This window comes from Muscardinus avellanarius, assembly GCF_963383645.1.
Source record: "Muscardinus avellanarius genome assembly, chromosome: 21".
NCBI lineage: Eukaryota > Metazoa > Chordata > Mammalia > Rodentia > Gliridae > Muscardinus > Muscardinus avellanarius.
Genome location: NC_137807.1, coordinates 11606725 through 11622012, shown reverse-complemented (window position 1 = coordinate 11622012; position 15288 = coordinate 11606725). Strand labels below are relative to the sequence as shown.

The 15288-nt window shown below is 49.5% G+C and overlaps 1 protein-coding gene across 1 annotated transcript in view; it reads left to right on the top strand.

Annotated features, from left to right (window-relative positions):
- Positions 1-15288, top strand: part of KSR2 (kinase suppressor of ras 2) — a gene marked incomplete at both ends in the record, with an annotated part of 432583 nt that overhangs the window by 259734 nt on the left and 157561 nt on the right. The window contains one exon of the mRNA XM_080717771.1: positions 3054-3238. Coding sequence (XP_080573897.1) covers positions 3054-3238 — 185 coding nt within the window. The remainder of the gene's footprint in view (positions 1-3053; positions 3239-15288) is intronic.

Sequence of the window (15288 nt, the reverse complement as noted above, 5' to 3'; positions counted from 1 at the left end):
ACACACACACACACACACACACACACACACACACACACACACTGTATTTCCATCGGTTACTGGGGTGCTTGGTGTGAGATGGTGTGACTCTGTTCAAATCAAAGTGGCCATAATAGCAGCTGCTGTCAGCGTAGTTATTAATATTATGCTTAAACCTCCCGTTTGATGAGTTGGACAGGGTCTTAAATGTCCGTGTTTCACGTGGGGACCTCTAGCGCTGCTCTCTCTTGGCTTCTGACCAGAGCCTCATCGGCACCTGGCCGGAACCCTTCCGCTTCTAGCATCTCCTCCGCATCCCTTCTCTGTGTGATGCATCCCATTGGAAATTACATAACTTCACCTTTTAATTATCTGCTCGCGAGGAAGATGGACAGGAAAAAGATATGAATTCTAAAAGCATTTTGAAACCCCTGGTAGCTCCATCTCAGTGTTGTGTTGGACTGTGAATAATTGCTAAGCCCCTCACTTTCTCTTTTGAGATTAAAAAAAATTCAATAATGTATTTTATGTTGCTCAACATGTAATGCATATAAAATATTATTAGTAAGGGATTTGGCATTATTTTTTCATTCTAAGTCAGTTTCCTGTGCTCCTGTGGTGAGTAGCTACCTTATTAGGCAGGGCAGTTCAGACTCAGAAATGCCCAGGATGTGCCTGGGAACATTCTGCCAGCTGAGTTATTTTCTACCTTCATTACATGTCAATAGTACCAAATTGCTTGTTCCAGAAACTTACTTATGATTGGTTATTAACCCTGATAACACATTAATCTTAATTAGCTGTGTACATATCACACCATCTCCTTTGTCAGTAAGTTACCTGTAAATTTCCGTACATTTACAGTTCTGTGTACTTCATCTTCTTGCAAAGATTTTGCCACGTCTACCGCATGCACTGTGCTGTACACAGGCGGCAAATGCGGCTGGCTGGCAGGGCAGGGCCGGCATCTGCACAGGGCTGAGGCCCATGGCTTTCTTCCGTCTTCATTTGAACGGCTCCAGAGCCAGCCATGAGTCCAGTGCTGTGAGTTGTGGGTCCCGGACAGACTCCTTTTTCTTCCGCTCCTGTCTCAGTCAGTATTCTCACTGCTATCATCCACAGAAACTGATCACACAACTTAGAGGAAAGAAGATGTGTTTGCTCATGGTTATTTGAGATCCTGGGTTCAGTCCATGGGAAGCCGGGTCTGTGGAGCTCAGTTCTTTTGAGATCCCGGGTTCAGACCATGTGAGGCTGGGTCTGTGGAGCTCAGGTCTTTTGAGATCCCGGGTTCAGTCCCTGGAGGCCGGGTCTGTGGAGCTCAGGTCTTTTGAAATCCAGGGTTCAGTCCCTGGGAGGCCGGGTCTGTGGAGCTCAGGTCATGGCAGCAGGAGTCAGCAAGGAGAGAGCAAGGCTCTGCTCTCACATCATGGAGGCCAGAAGCCAGAGAGAAAACAAGGGGGTCAGGACATATGTAACCATCAAGGCCATACTCCCAGGAACCCACTTTCTCCAGCACACCCCACCCGCCTAGGTTCCCACCCAGTTAAACCCATTACCTAGTGATGAGATCACAGCCCTCCTGACTTATCTATATCGACCCCGAGCTCATCTGCAAACATTCTGTGTCTGACTCTAACACCTCCTTTTGCCATTTAGACATCACCCAACAAATATTGAGTCACTTGCAAGGCCCCAGGTTTCCAAAGAATGCCATTTAATCCTTTATGTTTTTAAAGAGTCCCGAAGAGTAGGACCAATACTCTGGAGGCTTCCATCTAGTTTGACTTGCAGATTGTTTCTTCTAAAGGAAATGTCAGGATTCCTGCTATATATGAAACCAATGACTACCGATGCTTTTCATTAAGTAATTCACGGGGATTATTGTATAGGATCTTCTCCACAGCCCCGCAAAGGACTCCGATTGACAAGAGGGCTGGGCCTTGCAGAAATATAGCTGATTCACCTGAGATGGCGAAGCCAGTATGAATCTGCTTCCAGAATCCTACTATTCACTGGGATTCCCCCTCCCGAACAAGGCTGCCTGCCATAGTGGGAGCAGATAAAGGACGGAGGCTTCTAGGGCCTCTTCTTTTTATGTGTATAGTACTGAGGCATTATACAGCTCTAATCGAGAGCAGAATCAAGGCATTCTACCTCTGAGCTACACCCACAGCCTTGTTTTATTTTACTTTTTTGTCTTTAAACAGAGTCTTGCTAAATTGCTGAAGGTCTCGCTAAGTTGCTGAGGCTGGCCTCGAACCTGCAATCCTCCTGTCTCAGACTCCCAAGTACAGGGATTACAGGTGTGCACCAACTTCAGGGCTCCTTCTTGACGTAACCCCCAACTTGAGGTGCCCCGTGTGACTAACGCCACGATATAGGGAGCCCTCCCTCTGTGCATTCTCGAGATGGGCACCACCGATAGCTCCTGGTAGATACTTCAGTGAGAACCAGACAGGCCCCTGAGTGGGCTCCACAAAGGGAACTCAGCGCCCAAAGTTCCGACAAAGGGGGGAAATTTCCAGGAAGAGTGCTGGGATCCTGCCGAAGGCTTAGCCTCCTTGGGTTTCTTGACAGTCATCGGGTGTAACATCTATGCAGATGGGTTGATTGTTTTACACGGCTGCCGGACAGGGATGCAGGGGCTGAAATGTTCTGTGGGGTGAGGGCCACCCGCACACGGATCTCCAGGTCTCTCTTGAGATTAACTGGGATCCTCTGTCTTCAAAGAGCCAGGGAACAGTTTTGGGGCCAGTGACCCTGGATGTGCAGACAGAAGGGTTGGATTTGTGAGCCGAATTTGCCCCGGGGTCTCTAGATTGTCTCTAGGAGCCCTTGAAAATAGCAAGCTCACAGGGCTCCAGGGTAGAATGTGCTTCTCAGAGGGGCCGAGGGGCGAGAAGACAAGCCCTCCACCTCCTTTCTCTTTTCCTTAAAGCTTGTGGCTCTTCCATTCATCTCCCTGAGCTTTTGACCTTTTTTTTTTTTTTTGAGCTTTTTTGCAGGAGACCTGCTGCCGGGGCTGGGTCCGTGCACATGTGTATCCATCTCCTCTTCTGTCTCTCTTTCAGAGCCAAGAAGAAGAGCAAGCCTTTGAACCTCAAGATCCACAGCACGGTGGGCAGCTGTGAGAACATTCTTTCTCAGCAGCGCTCCCCACTCCTGTCCGAGCGTTCCCTGTGCTCCTTCTTCGTGGGCCACGCGCCTTTTCTGCCATCCACCCCGCCCGTCCACACGGAGGCCAACTTCTCCACAAGTAAGTCACGCCCTTGGGCTGCGAGGCTGGGGCCTGGCGGCCACCTCCTCGCCCAGCACTCTGCGCCAGGTGCAAACTCTCTTTCCTCTTACACCCCTGAAACGCTCCCCGATCGAGACTCACGCACAGCCCCCTCCTCCCGCCCCCGGATGGTTTTGAAGGGGCTTAATTGGCCCTGGGAGGTTGACTGGCTGTCGTTAGGAGTCCGTTGTGGGTTTCTGGTTCCTGCTCTTTGGCACGCAGGTGTGCGGGGAAGGCACAGGAAAGCGAGCTTACAGGGCCTTAAAAAAAAATCAACCTTTTCTCTCCCTCCCCGCCTCTGCCTTTCAGCGGCTGGATCATTGGATTTTTCTCAACCACCTTGCTTAAGGCTTCTCTGATGAGATTTTCTCTTTTTTCTTTGCCCGGGTTAATACATACAACCTTTACATCTCAAAGATACATTCAGGTTCAAACTGGGCTGAGCATGGCCTGGGGTGGTTTAGAGTCTGCACTGGTGAATTTCTGCAGGAGACAGAGTGGTTATTACTAGGAGCGGATTGGAAGTTTCTGGTAATCAAGGGCTGATGTTTCAGGAGTTTTTCACCCTCTCTGTCCAGAGGCCCATTTGGCTGAGCCGGCACAGATGTGGTCAGGGGGAGCCCCCGGAGTAGCTGGCCCCCCAGCCAAGAGCAAGCGTTGATGGATGGGCTGCTCCAGAGGAGGAGGGGCTGCCGGACTGGAAGAAGTGACCCCTGCCCCTTAACACAGCCAGAGGCCGCTCGTGTTGGGCTGCTCTGGTAATCAAGGGGAGGATGTTTACTGAGCTAATGTCCCCGCTCAGGACCTCACTCAATGCTTGCTACTGCCCACTGTGCAGAGGAATTATTCCCATTGCACAAATGAGGGAACCAGGGCACTAGAGGATGTGCCCAGAGTCACATGACTCTTAAGTAGTTAAGCTGGGATTTGCATCTGTTTTTTCTTTTTCTAACCCAGAGTAGATAAGCTTGACCAGCAGGCATGACTTGAGAACCAAGTTCAGTCCTTCAAATAGCTAGCAAGAATGCCTTTCTCTAACCGCAGGCTTTTATTTGTAATTTACTGAAAGGTTCTTCAACGTTTTTCACGGAGGACATGGACCCTTGGGGAATTTGATGAGCCCTAGTAATTCTCTTCCTGGGAAAAGACACATGTCACATGCAATCTCCAGCTACACAGTCAGGCTGGTGTCCAGCAGTGAACTTCCTTTAGTCTACAAGTGTGTTGGTGCTTGCAGGAATCAGCTAAGGACCCGGCCCCAGAGGACCATGTAGACATCACTTAGTAGAAGGTGCAGCCTGGCATGGTGGCAAGCGCCTGGAATCCCAGTACCTAGGAGGCTGAGACAGGAAGGAGGATTGCAGGTTCTAGGCCAGCCTCAGCAACTTAGCACGACCTTGTTTCAAAATAAAACAATAAAAATGGTTGGGGGTGTATCTTGGAGGTAGAATGCACCTACGTTTGGTTCCCAGAACCAAAAACTCTTGACGATGCAGAAGCCATTTGTCTCAGCACCCAGAGTACGCACGCCCTGAGTCCAGTAAACTAAAATAGCACTCACGACACATACATCAGCACCAGGAGGCTGACTTATTAATTTGTCAAGACAAATTACTGTCAGAGAAACCAGAAACATACCATGAGGTGGGCCTGCATGGCAGTCAGAAAGTGTCTTAGAGACCAAGGGCAGGACAGGGCCCTCGACAGATCAGATGTGCTGGGGCAGTGCGATACCACGTCACAGCCAGGAACACTGCCCCAGGGGGAGAGGCCCGGGTTCAAATCCCAGCTCGGCTACTCGAGCAGTGTGTCTGATCTCAAGGAAGCTAAGAGTCTCTCTGGTGGAGCACACCTGTAATCCCAGTACTTGGGAGACCAAGATAGGAGGATCGCAGGTTTGAGGCCAGCTCCTGCAACTCACCAAGACCCTATTTCAAGAAATAAATAAATATCTGGGCGTGGTGGCACACCCTTGTAATCCCTGTGCTTGGGAGGCGGAGACAGGAGGATTACGCAGGTTTGAAGCCAGCCTCGCTGGCTTAAGAGACCCTGTTTCCAAATAAACATATAAAATAGGTCTGGGAGTGTAGCCTGGAGGTAGAAGGGTTCTATCCCCAGTACCACCAAAAATAAATAAATGAATAAATAAATAAGTAAATAAATAAAACAAAAAGTGTTGGGAATGTAGCTCAGAGGTAGAATGCTCCTGAGTTCCATGGTACCACTACCACCACCAATATATATATATATATGTATATATATATATATATATGTATATATATATATATATACATATATACACACACACACACACACACACACACACACACACACACACACACACATAGCCTCTTTGAGTCTCAGTTTCCTCATCTGGGAATTGGGGATATTTCTAGAGTCAGCACATTCAGAGCTGTGAGGATCAGATAAACTCATTCATGTCCAGACTTCTACATGGGGCCTGGTACACACACAGTAAGTACTTAATATATGTTAGCTGTCAACAAGTTGCTTCTTAGCTCTCTTAGTCCCATGATTAATTCTGGCTAAATGCTTGAGTCCCCCGCCCCCGCCCCACTTCCCTGTGGCCCTAACAGTGCCTGGAATTTACCTTGGTGTGTTGGGCAGCTGCTCCAGCCACCATCTGTCCTTGGGCAGCACCATGTATGAACAGATGTTTAAATGGTCTCCCCTGGGAAACTGACTACTGCTCTGGACTTTAGTTCCGGCCAGAGTAAAGACATCTCCTGTTCGTTTTAAGGAAACCACAGACTGGCACTATCAAGCCTCTGCCAAAGAGTTTGTGAGGATTTGCCTGGGCTCCTGACGTTTCGCCCCGTCCTGGTCTCCACCTGAGGGCACAGGCTTGCCTGTTTGTGTGTGCGCAGAAGCAAAGACCTTCACTAGCAGGTGGCTCCAGCACCGAGAAGCCCAAGAGGCATGGTTAGCCCTTAGGGGATCCTGGGTGTTGTAAGATAAGAGATTTTCTTTCCCATAGAGGAATGAGAGAGCTTTGGGGTCTCAATGAGAGAATGGGGGTAACCCAGGCCCCAGCTGGAACCCCATGGAGCTCCCGTTCCCACTCATCATAATGATGGTGGAAATGGGCATCTGCGAGTGCAGGGGCGGGCTCCAGACCAGGCGGCGGGAGCTCCGCGGGAATCTCACGCTGCCCACGGCCTCTGTGACCCTCGTCTCTGCCCGAGTGGCAGCCCTGGTGTCACCGTTGGGGCTGGCTGCAGTCTGATGCAGGTGTCCTTCTTCTCATTTTACAGATCAGGAAACTGAGGCTCACCAGGTGCAGGGCATTGCCCGGGTTCTCCGTTTTAAATCCACACACAACCCTAGCTTGTGTTTTGTCTGTTTAGCATAGCAGGTTCCGTTCTCTCTCTGGGTCTCAGTTTCCCCAACTGTACAATAAGCAACTCCATGGAGGTCCTTTCCGGAGCCCGGCAACTCCGACTCTCAGCTCTCCCCCCTGGACATTTCCTAGGGAGATCTTTTGACTCACTTAGAGTTCTGGGTTTGAAAAGGACACCATTGATTCCCAGCCGCAGGCTCCTGCTTTCTCCTCTAGTTCCCAGGCCCCTGCCACTCAGATTTGAGAAAACTCCCTGCTCCTGGGTCCCCATGCCCGCCTTCCTCCTGCTGACCCAGCCTAGGCATCCCCGAGGGCTGCGTCCCTGCCAGGCTGTGTCTGGCTGCCTGGTCGTCACTGTCAGCACCAACTCTGGCCCGCACACTGAGGGGTGCTGATATGCTATCCTGTTACCCCGTGACGAGGACACCGGGGACAGCAAATCTGAGCGGCTGAGCCTCGGAGCTTCAGGGGGCCTGGCTGCCTCATGAGGGCTGCAGGGAGGGCTGTTCCTCCTGGGGGCTCACCCCGCTCCCCTGGGGAGGAAGGAGAAGGACAGGAAGGAGGAGCCAAGATTCTCCAAGGTTTGCCAGCCTTGAACATCTGTGGTCTCACTCGGTTATAAATAAAACACAAGATACTTGGATCTTCTGTGCGGCACGCGAGCTACTGCTCAGAAATGAATCTGCTCCCAAGAAATAGAGGGCAGAGGCTAATCTCTGCACCCGCACTGTGCAGGTGCGCCTTAGCTTACAACAGCACTACTTCCTGATAACCCCGTCCTAAGGTAAAAATAACTGAAATAAAAAATGCATTGAATACACCAAGCTCACTGGCCAGCGGTTAGCGTGCTCAGAACACTTCCGTTTAGAGCCTGTACTTGGGCAAAATCATGTAGCAGCATGCTTATTTCAGAACCGTGTTGAATATTTTGTGTGATTTTTTGGTTACCGTATCAAAAGTACAAAACAGAATGGTTTTATTTATTTTTATTTTTATTTTTTTGCGGGTCTGGGGATGAAACCCAGGGGCATTCAACCTCCGAGCTACACCCCTGCCCTATTTTTTCTTCTTTATTTTGAAACAGGGTCTCACTGAGTTGCAGACGGCCTCACTAAGTAGCTGAGGCTGTCCGCGAACCGCGATCCTCCGGTCTCAGCTTCCCGAATGCTGGGATGACAAGCGTGCGCCACCACGCCCGGCAACAGAACGGTTTTATAAGCATGCTTTGAACCATCATAAAGTTAAAAAACATTATCATTTAAGTAGAACCATGCACCCGCGATAGCCAGGGGCTGTGTACATGTTCTGTCTTGCGTTCGGGCACACCAAGTTGGTCGGTGGTGTCTGGTTGGAAGCTGCCGCCCAAGCCGTGATCTTGTGGCTTTTTGTAGGGTGTCTTGGTAGTGGTGAGGTTGTTTTTAAGGATTAAAAAAAAAAGGCTGCTTCAGAATTTAAAAAAAAAGTACAACCTAGATGGAAGGAACATTATTCGCCATCATTTATTACCACCTGGTGAGCAAGACGTTGAGTTTATAACAACCAACCAGATGCTGATACGTCACCGGGCAAATCACTTAACCTCCCAAGTCTGTTTCTATCCTGCAGGGACGCGGCGAGGCTAAATCGAGGGCCGCCTGTGAATTTCCTAGCACGGGGGCTGGCGCTCAGAGCACCGGGTCTCAATCAAGGGTAGTTTGGGGAGCTGTTGCTGTATGGGGGTCGCTTGTAACACTGACGGAAACGGTGATAATGATAGCCCTTGGCATTCATTGTGTGTTGACAGTGTTTCAGGCGTCGGACAAAGCAATTTCCTTTTATTATTTCATATATGCACCACAGTCCTCTGCAACGTAGGTACTATTATAATCCCATTTTGCAGATAGAGGAACTGGGGCCAAAGGAGTTTAAGTAACTCACTCGAGGTCACAAGGTCCAGGGAGAGGGGCAATTTGCACTCACTCTGAATCCGTGTCGTAGAATTGCAGTGTGGATCCTTGCATCTTGATTGCCCAGCAAAGAGGGAATTTAACTGGCTCACGTTTTCTGTCCCGATTGAGGGAGTTTGTCTATTTATTTATTTATTTATTTATTTATTTATTTGCAGGTCTGGGGATGGGACCCAGAGGCATTTGACCTCCGAGCCACATCCCCTGCCCTATTTTTTATGCTTTATTTCAAAACAGGGTCTCACTGAGTTGTAAAGGGCCTCACTAAGTAGTAGCTGAGGCTGTCTGCAAACTGTGATCCTCCAGGCTCAGCCTCCCGAATGCTGGGATTACAAGCGTGCACCACCATGAGCCAGCAGGGAATTTATCTCGGACAACAAACTTGTCTGAAAAATGTGTCTTTGTTAGCATGCTGTACCTGGTAGAGAGCAGCATCGCACGGCTGACCATGTGCTCCCCGCCTGGGCTCTGTTAATATGCGAGGCGTTGATGGGCCCAGGTGATGGCTGCCCTCTGGGGGACGGGCAGCCGCAGAACATGGGCAGAGAGTGAGTTGCCGCGGCTTCTGCAGCGTGTTCATCCTGGACAGCCTGGCTGGGGATGAGGGATGGCAGAGTACTTTCTCCACCTGCAGAGTGCCGTGTGTTTCTTTATTAGCTGCCCGTGGTGGTGGCGGCGTGCTCCAGGGCAGCCACAGGAGGACAAGTGACTGATGGTTCCGGGACTTTGCTATCCCAGTCATCACAGCGCCAGCTAAAGTTGCATCCCAGGCCCTGATGGTGTTAGGAAATATTTTTGTCAAGCACTATCCTCAGAGACGCCATGCCCTCCTGTGGGGGCTCCTCAGGCCTTCTCTGCATCTCTTTTCAAAGCAGCACCCGTTTTTTTGGTCCCACACGCGAGGTAAGAAGAGCCGAACCTCGGCTGAGAACCTGGCCTCCTGCTGCCCTGAGGCTGAGCAGACCCCGTGGAGGCGCATCAGGTAGCGATAAAGGGTGACGGGGCTGAACACGTCCGCCGGAGAGGCAGCTGCCGCAGAGTTATAAAGCAGCTCGGATGGGGCTGATTATATAATGGGGTTTAATGAGGCTTGAAGCTAAGGTTCATTACCCCCCAGAAGAGGGGAGGAGATGCGCGTCATCGCAGTTTGCTGCCTCGTCTCAAAACTGGGAGACACTGGAAATGGTTTGGGTCTGACGTGGCTGGGTGGTGGCATTTCTAAGGGGAAAAAATAGATCTTACTGGGGTGACCCAAAAAAGGACTTTGCTTGCCAAGAAGGGTGTCGCCGCTGGTACTCCTTCCCCACAGACCCAGCGGGTGCAGGAGACACCCACTGTACCCGGCAGAGTGGCCTTAAGTTTAAAAACTCAGGATCTGGAGTTGAGTGCCATGGCTTATGCCTGTAACCCCAGGACTTGGGAGGTTGAGACAGGAGGATCACAGGTTTGAGACTAGCCACAGCGATTTAGTGAGACATTCAGCAACCTAGTGAGACCATGTTTCCAAGCAAGAAATTTAAAAAATAAGAAATAAATGGCTGAGGGGATAGCTTAGAGGTAGAATGTCCCTGAGTTCACGCCCTACTACCAAAGCAATCAAAACTAAACTCAGGCTCCCACAGGTCCTCAACAGGTACCGATCACCTGCCAAATTGGAGGCAGACCTGGTTTAGATGCTTTGTAGGCGTTTAAATACATGTGCCTGGAGCCCGGCGTGGTGGTGCACACCTACCTGTAGTCCCAGTACTTGGGAGGCTGAGACTGGAGGTTTGAGGACAGCCTCAGCAAGTAGTGAGACTCTTGTCAACTTAGCGAGACCCTGTTTCAAAATAAAAATAAAATCAGTCTGGGGGTATAACTCAGAGGTAGAATGTCCCTGGGTTTAATTCCCAGGACCACAAAGAAAGAAAGAAAGTGAGAAAGAGACAGAGACGGAGATGAAGAGAGAGAGACAGAGAGAGAGAGAGACAGACAGACAGACAGACAGACAGACACACGGACGGACCTTGAGCCAGGCAAGGTGGTGCCCACCTGAAATCCCAGGACTTGAGAGGCTGAGACAGGATTCCAAGTTCAAGGATAGTCTCTGCCATTTAAAGACTATACATTTAGCAATGTAGCAAGACCTTGTTTCAAAATAAAAAGAAGAAAGGGCTAGGGTTGTAACAAGGAGATAAACTGTCTGTGGGTTCAGTCCCTAGACACACACACACACACACACACACACACACACACACACACACTCACTCACTCACTCACTCACATACACACACACATAAAATGGCACAGAGGTCCTTCATGAAAAGCACTCATCCCTGGTACCATCTTCCTCCCTCTCCTGCCCCAGTCCTGCTTCCCAGAACAGCCACTCTTTAGCCTGTCTGTGTTTGGTTCTTTTAGTGGTTAGCTTCACAATTTTTATTATTTTTGTTTATTTATTTACTTTTGGTACTGGGGGTTGAACCCAGGGGCATTTTACCTCTGAGATACACCCCCTAGCCCTACTTTATTTTACTCTATTTCCAAATAGGGTCTCACTGAATTGCTGGGGGCCTCACTAAGTTGCTGAGGCTGGTCGCAAACCTGAGATCCTCCTGTCTCAGCCTCCTAAGTACCAGGGTCACAGGTGTGCGCCATGACACCCGGCTCCCTCCACACGTGAAATTTGGTTACACCAGGGGTCTCAAAAGGTGTTCCTAACTCCACCAGCAGCACGTGAAAGTTTGTTAGAAATGCAAATTCTTACTGACTTTCCAATTCAAGACCTACTGAATTAGCAGCTTGGGGAAAGGGTCCTGCGATGTGAATGAGGTTCTGTAGGCCAGCATTTCAAGTCACCAGGCTACCTGACAACTGTTTCTTAGCTTTCATTTCGAAAGACAGTCAGCCCTGTGTATGCATACGTCGGTGGACTCAACCAACTAGGACTAAAAAATATTTTAAAGATTCCATCTGCATCTGGGCATGGTGGCGCACATCTGTAATCCTAGTACTTGGGAGGCTGAGACAGGAGGATCACGGGTTCCAGGCGAGACTCAGCGATGTAGGGAGAACCTGTTTCAAAATTTAAAAGAAAAATAGGACTGGGAGTGTAGCTTGGGGGTAGAATGCCCCTTGAGTTCAGTCCGTGGTAACACACACACACACACACACACACACACACACACACACACACACCTGTACTGAACAAGTACCGATTTTTTCCTTGTCATTATTCCCTGAATAATATAGTAAACAACTTACGTAACACGAACACTGTGCTAAGTATTATAAGTAATCTAGAGATGACTTAAAGCATACAGGAGGGTGCGGGTAGGTTATATGCAAATGCTGCACGATTTTCTCTAGGAGACCTGAACATCCTCAAATGAATCTTCCATGGATTCCGATAGGGTTGAGATAGAGCATGTACCCTGGAAAAGCCCACATAATTGGCAACGCAAAATGTTCAGGGGTGAAATAATTGTATCACAAGGGTTCTAGTCTCATCAGTGGATAAATGCCTTGAAGGATTAATAATTGAATGGATTTACTGCGTGGTATGGTAGGCAGGTGGGTGTGGCCGTAGGAGGCAGTAATGGCCTTCATATATCCATGGGCCCCTGCCTCCCTCTGTCTTCTCTCTCTCTCTCTCTCTCTCTCTCTCTCTCTCTCTCTCTCTCTCTCTCTCTCTCCTTCCTCTCCTCCTCCTCCTCCTCTTCTTCTTCTTCTTCTTCTTCTTCTTCTTCTTTCTCTTTCTCTCTCCTTCTCTTTCTCTCCCTCCTCCTCCTCCTCCTCCTCCTCCTTCTTCTTTTTCTTCTTCTTCTTCTTCTTCTTCTTCTTCTTCTTCTTTCTCTTTCTCTCCTCTTTCTCTCTCTTTCTCTCTCTCCTTCCTCCTCCTCCTCCTCCTCCTCCTCCTCCTCCTCCTCCTCCTCCTCTTCTTCTTCTTCTTCTTCTTCTTCTTTCTCTTTCTCTCTCTCCTCTTTCTCTCTTTCTCTCTATCCTTCTCCTCCTCCTCCTCCTCCTCCTCCTCCTCCTCCTCCTCCTCCTCCTCTTCTTCTTCTTCTTCTTCTTCTTCTTCCTCCTCCTCTCTCTCTCCTTCTCTTTCTCTCTCTCTTTCTCTCTCTCCTTCCTCCTCCTTCTCCTCTTCTTCCTCCTCCTCTTCTTCTCCCTCTCCCTCTCCCTCTCTCTCTCTCGCTCGCTCTCTCTCCTTCTGGACTCCGTGATGTGAGAGCAGTGATCCTCTGTGTACCCTGCTTCCACCACCATTATTTTTGCCCCAGAACCGGCCCCATGGAACAATGCCATGAGCCCTCTCTGACATACTCTTCTCAGGTATTCATGCTCCGGAGCCGGCCCCGTGGACTGACACCATGAGCCCCAATCACCTTTCCCCCTCTGAGTTGCTCTTGTCAGGTATTTTGGTCACAGTGGTGGGAAACCCGACGAAAATCGATGCTGAGGGAAAACTGTAATTTCAAATCTATAGAAAAGTTGCAAAAATAATTTAAAGGACTTCTGTAACCCCTATACTCAAATGTATCCATTTTTTTAACATTTTCTTACATTTCTGTGAACCAGTTGAGACTAGGCTGTATGTGTTCTATTTTTACATCACCATGTAGAGTTCCCAAATTTAGTAAACTTGACATTGAAAGGTATCTCCATCTGATCATATTGCACTGATAGCAATTTCCCCTGTTGTAGTAGCCTTTCAAGCATCTTTTTCCCTCTGATGCAGTCAAGGTCACACATTGCATTAGCTGTTGAGAGAAGCCAGAGGCCTCTCAACCTTTCTGTGTTGTTTACGACCGTGACATCATTGTAGGACCAGCTGCCCAATGGACGCTCTCTCAATTTATGCCTGTCGAGTGCTTCTTTGGGCTGGGACTCAGGCTGTGCAGTTTGGGTAGGACCTCTACATAGTGCTCTTGTGTCTTACCTGGTACATCCCATCTTTGTAGAAGACTCCATTGTGCAGGAGCCGGAGCCCTAGGACCTCCCTGCACCCTGTTCCCCACTAGGCTTTCTCTCACAGTGCAATAAGTCTAAGTCTGGAGGCCAGCATTGGGTCTTTCCACACGTGTCAAACTGCCATGGTGGTTGGACTTGGTCTATCTTTATGTTTCAGAAGGAGTTTCCAGCCGGGCCTGGTGGCGCACACCTGTAATCCCAGTACTTGGGAGGCTGAGACGGGAGGATGGCAGGTTCGAAGCCAGCCTCAGCAACTTAGCGAGACTCTGTTTCAAAATAAGAAAGTTAATTATGGCTGGGGGTGTAGCTTGGAAGTAGAGTATGCTTGAATTCAACTCCAACACCACATTGAAAAAAATCAAAAAGAAGAGTTTCCAGCCCCTCTGTTGTATCTTCATTCCCACCCCTGTTTAGTGAAGCACATTAGGCTTCAGAGGGGAATTGGGACTCCCAGAAGATACGTCCATAGCCTAACCCTCAGTACCTGCAAATGTGCCCTTATTTGGGAATAAAGTCTTGGCAGGTGTAACCAAGTTCAGAGGAGGTCACTAGGGGGTTCTGATCTACTTTGCCTACTATCCTTCTAAGAAGAGGGGAAATCTGGACCGAGACACAAGAATGCTACTTGAAGATGGGGACTGAGCTCAGAGCGATATATCCATGGCCCAGGAGCACCGAGTTTGCTGGAGCCCCTGGTGCGGGGACCGAGAGAGGCAGGGAGCAGAGACTCCTTCAGAGCCTCTAGGAGGTGCTAACTCTACCTTGGAAACCCAGGACCACCTTGATTTTGGATCTCTGGCTTCAGAGCAGCAAGAGAATAAATTTCTCTTGTTTCAAGCCACCTGGTTTGTGGTCATTTGTCCCAGAACCCCTGGGACATCAATGTAGAGGTCCTCCTTCTCATTTTCCAAACAAAAATGAAGGAAAGGTGGGATCGGGCCAATCTGTACATAGCCGCAATCCAGGATATAAGCAAATGCCCAGGGCTACCTTAAATACTCTCTGCAACAGGGCTGCTCTGTACAGAACTCCAGCTCCTGAGAATAACCCAAGAGGGAGGCTACTGGCTGGGAGGGAGGGAGGGAGGGAGAGAGGGAGGGCCATGGAGGACTGGCAGGGCAGCTGCCCTCCAACCCTCCAGGGACAGTGAGCTCAGTGGCCAGATGTTTTGATTTCTTAGAAGGTGGAGATCTTGACTTTCACATAACTTCTCCCAATTTAAAAATCTCAGCAACCCAGGAGACATTTTTAACTCTGTGCAAGCCACTCTCGCGTAGCGCCACAGGTCTGCGGGTGGGAGTTGGTCCCGGCACTCCCAAATTGCCATCTCTGCTGTAGAATAGAAGCCTCAGAAATCTCTGGGTCTAATCCCTCATTTCATATATGGGGGAAACTGAGGCCAGAAAGTAGAAGGGACTTGCCCAGTCACTTTGAAAGCTGGGGCTTGAGTTGGAATCTCCTGATACCCAACAGTGATTCTCCTCATTGTGCCAAGAAGGCTGCAGGATGGCCATCTCTGACGCTACTCACCGTGCGCCTGGGTGAGATGGTGAATGTTTAGAGAAAGGAAATGGTGCCTTTGTCGATCAGGTGACACGGGCTTGTGTATGCGTGGCTGGTGATGGTGCGGGTGTGAGATTGTGTGTGGTGTACCTGTGGGGGGTGTATGTTCTTTCTATGTGAGGCCGCCTCCTGGCTGTGATCACCAACGTACTCTTCTCTTACCTGCCTGCACGTTTTGCAATTCTTCCCTTAGCACGGATAATTTG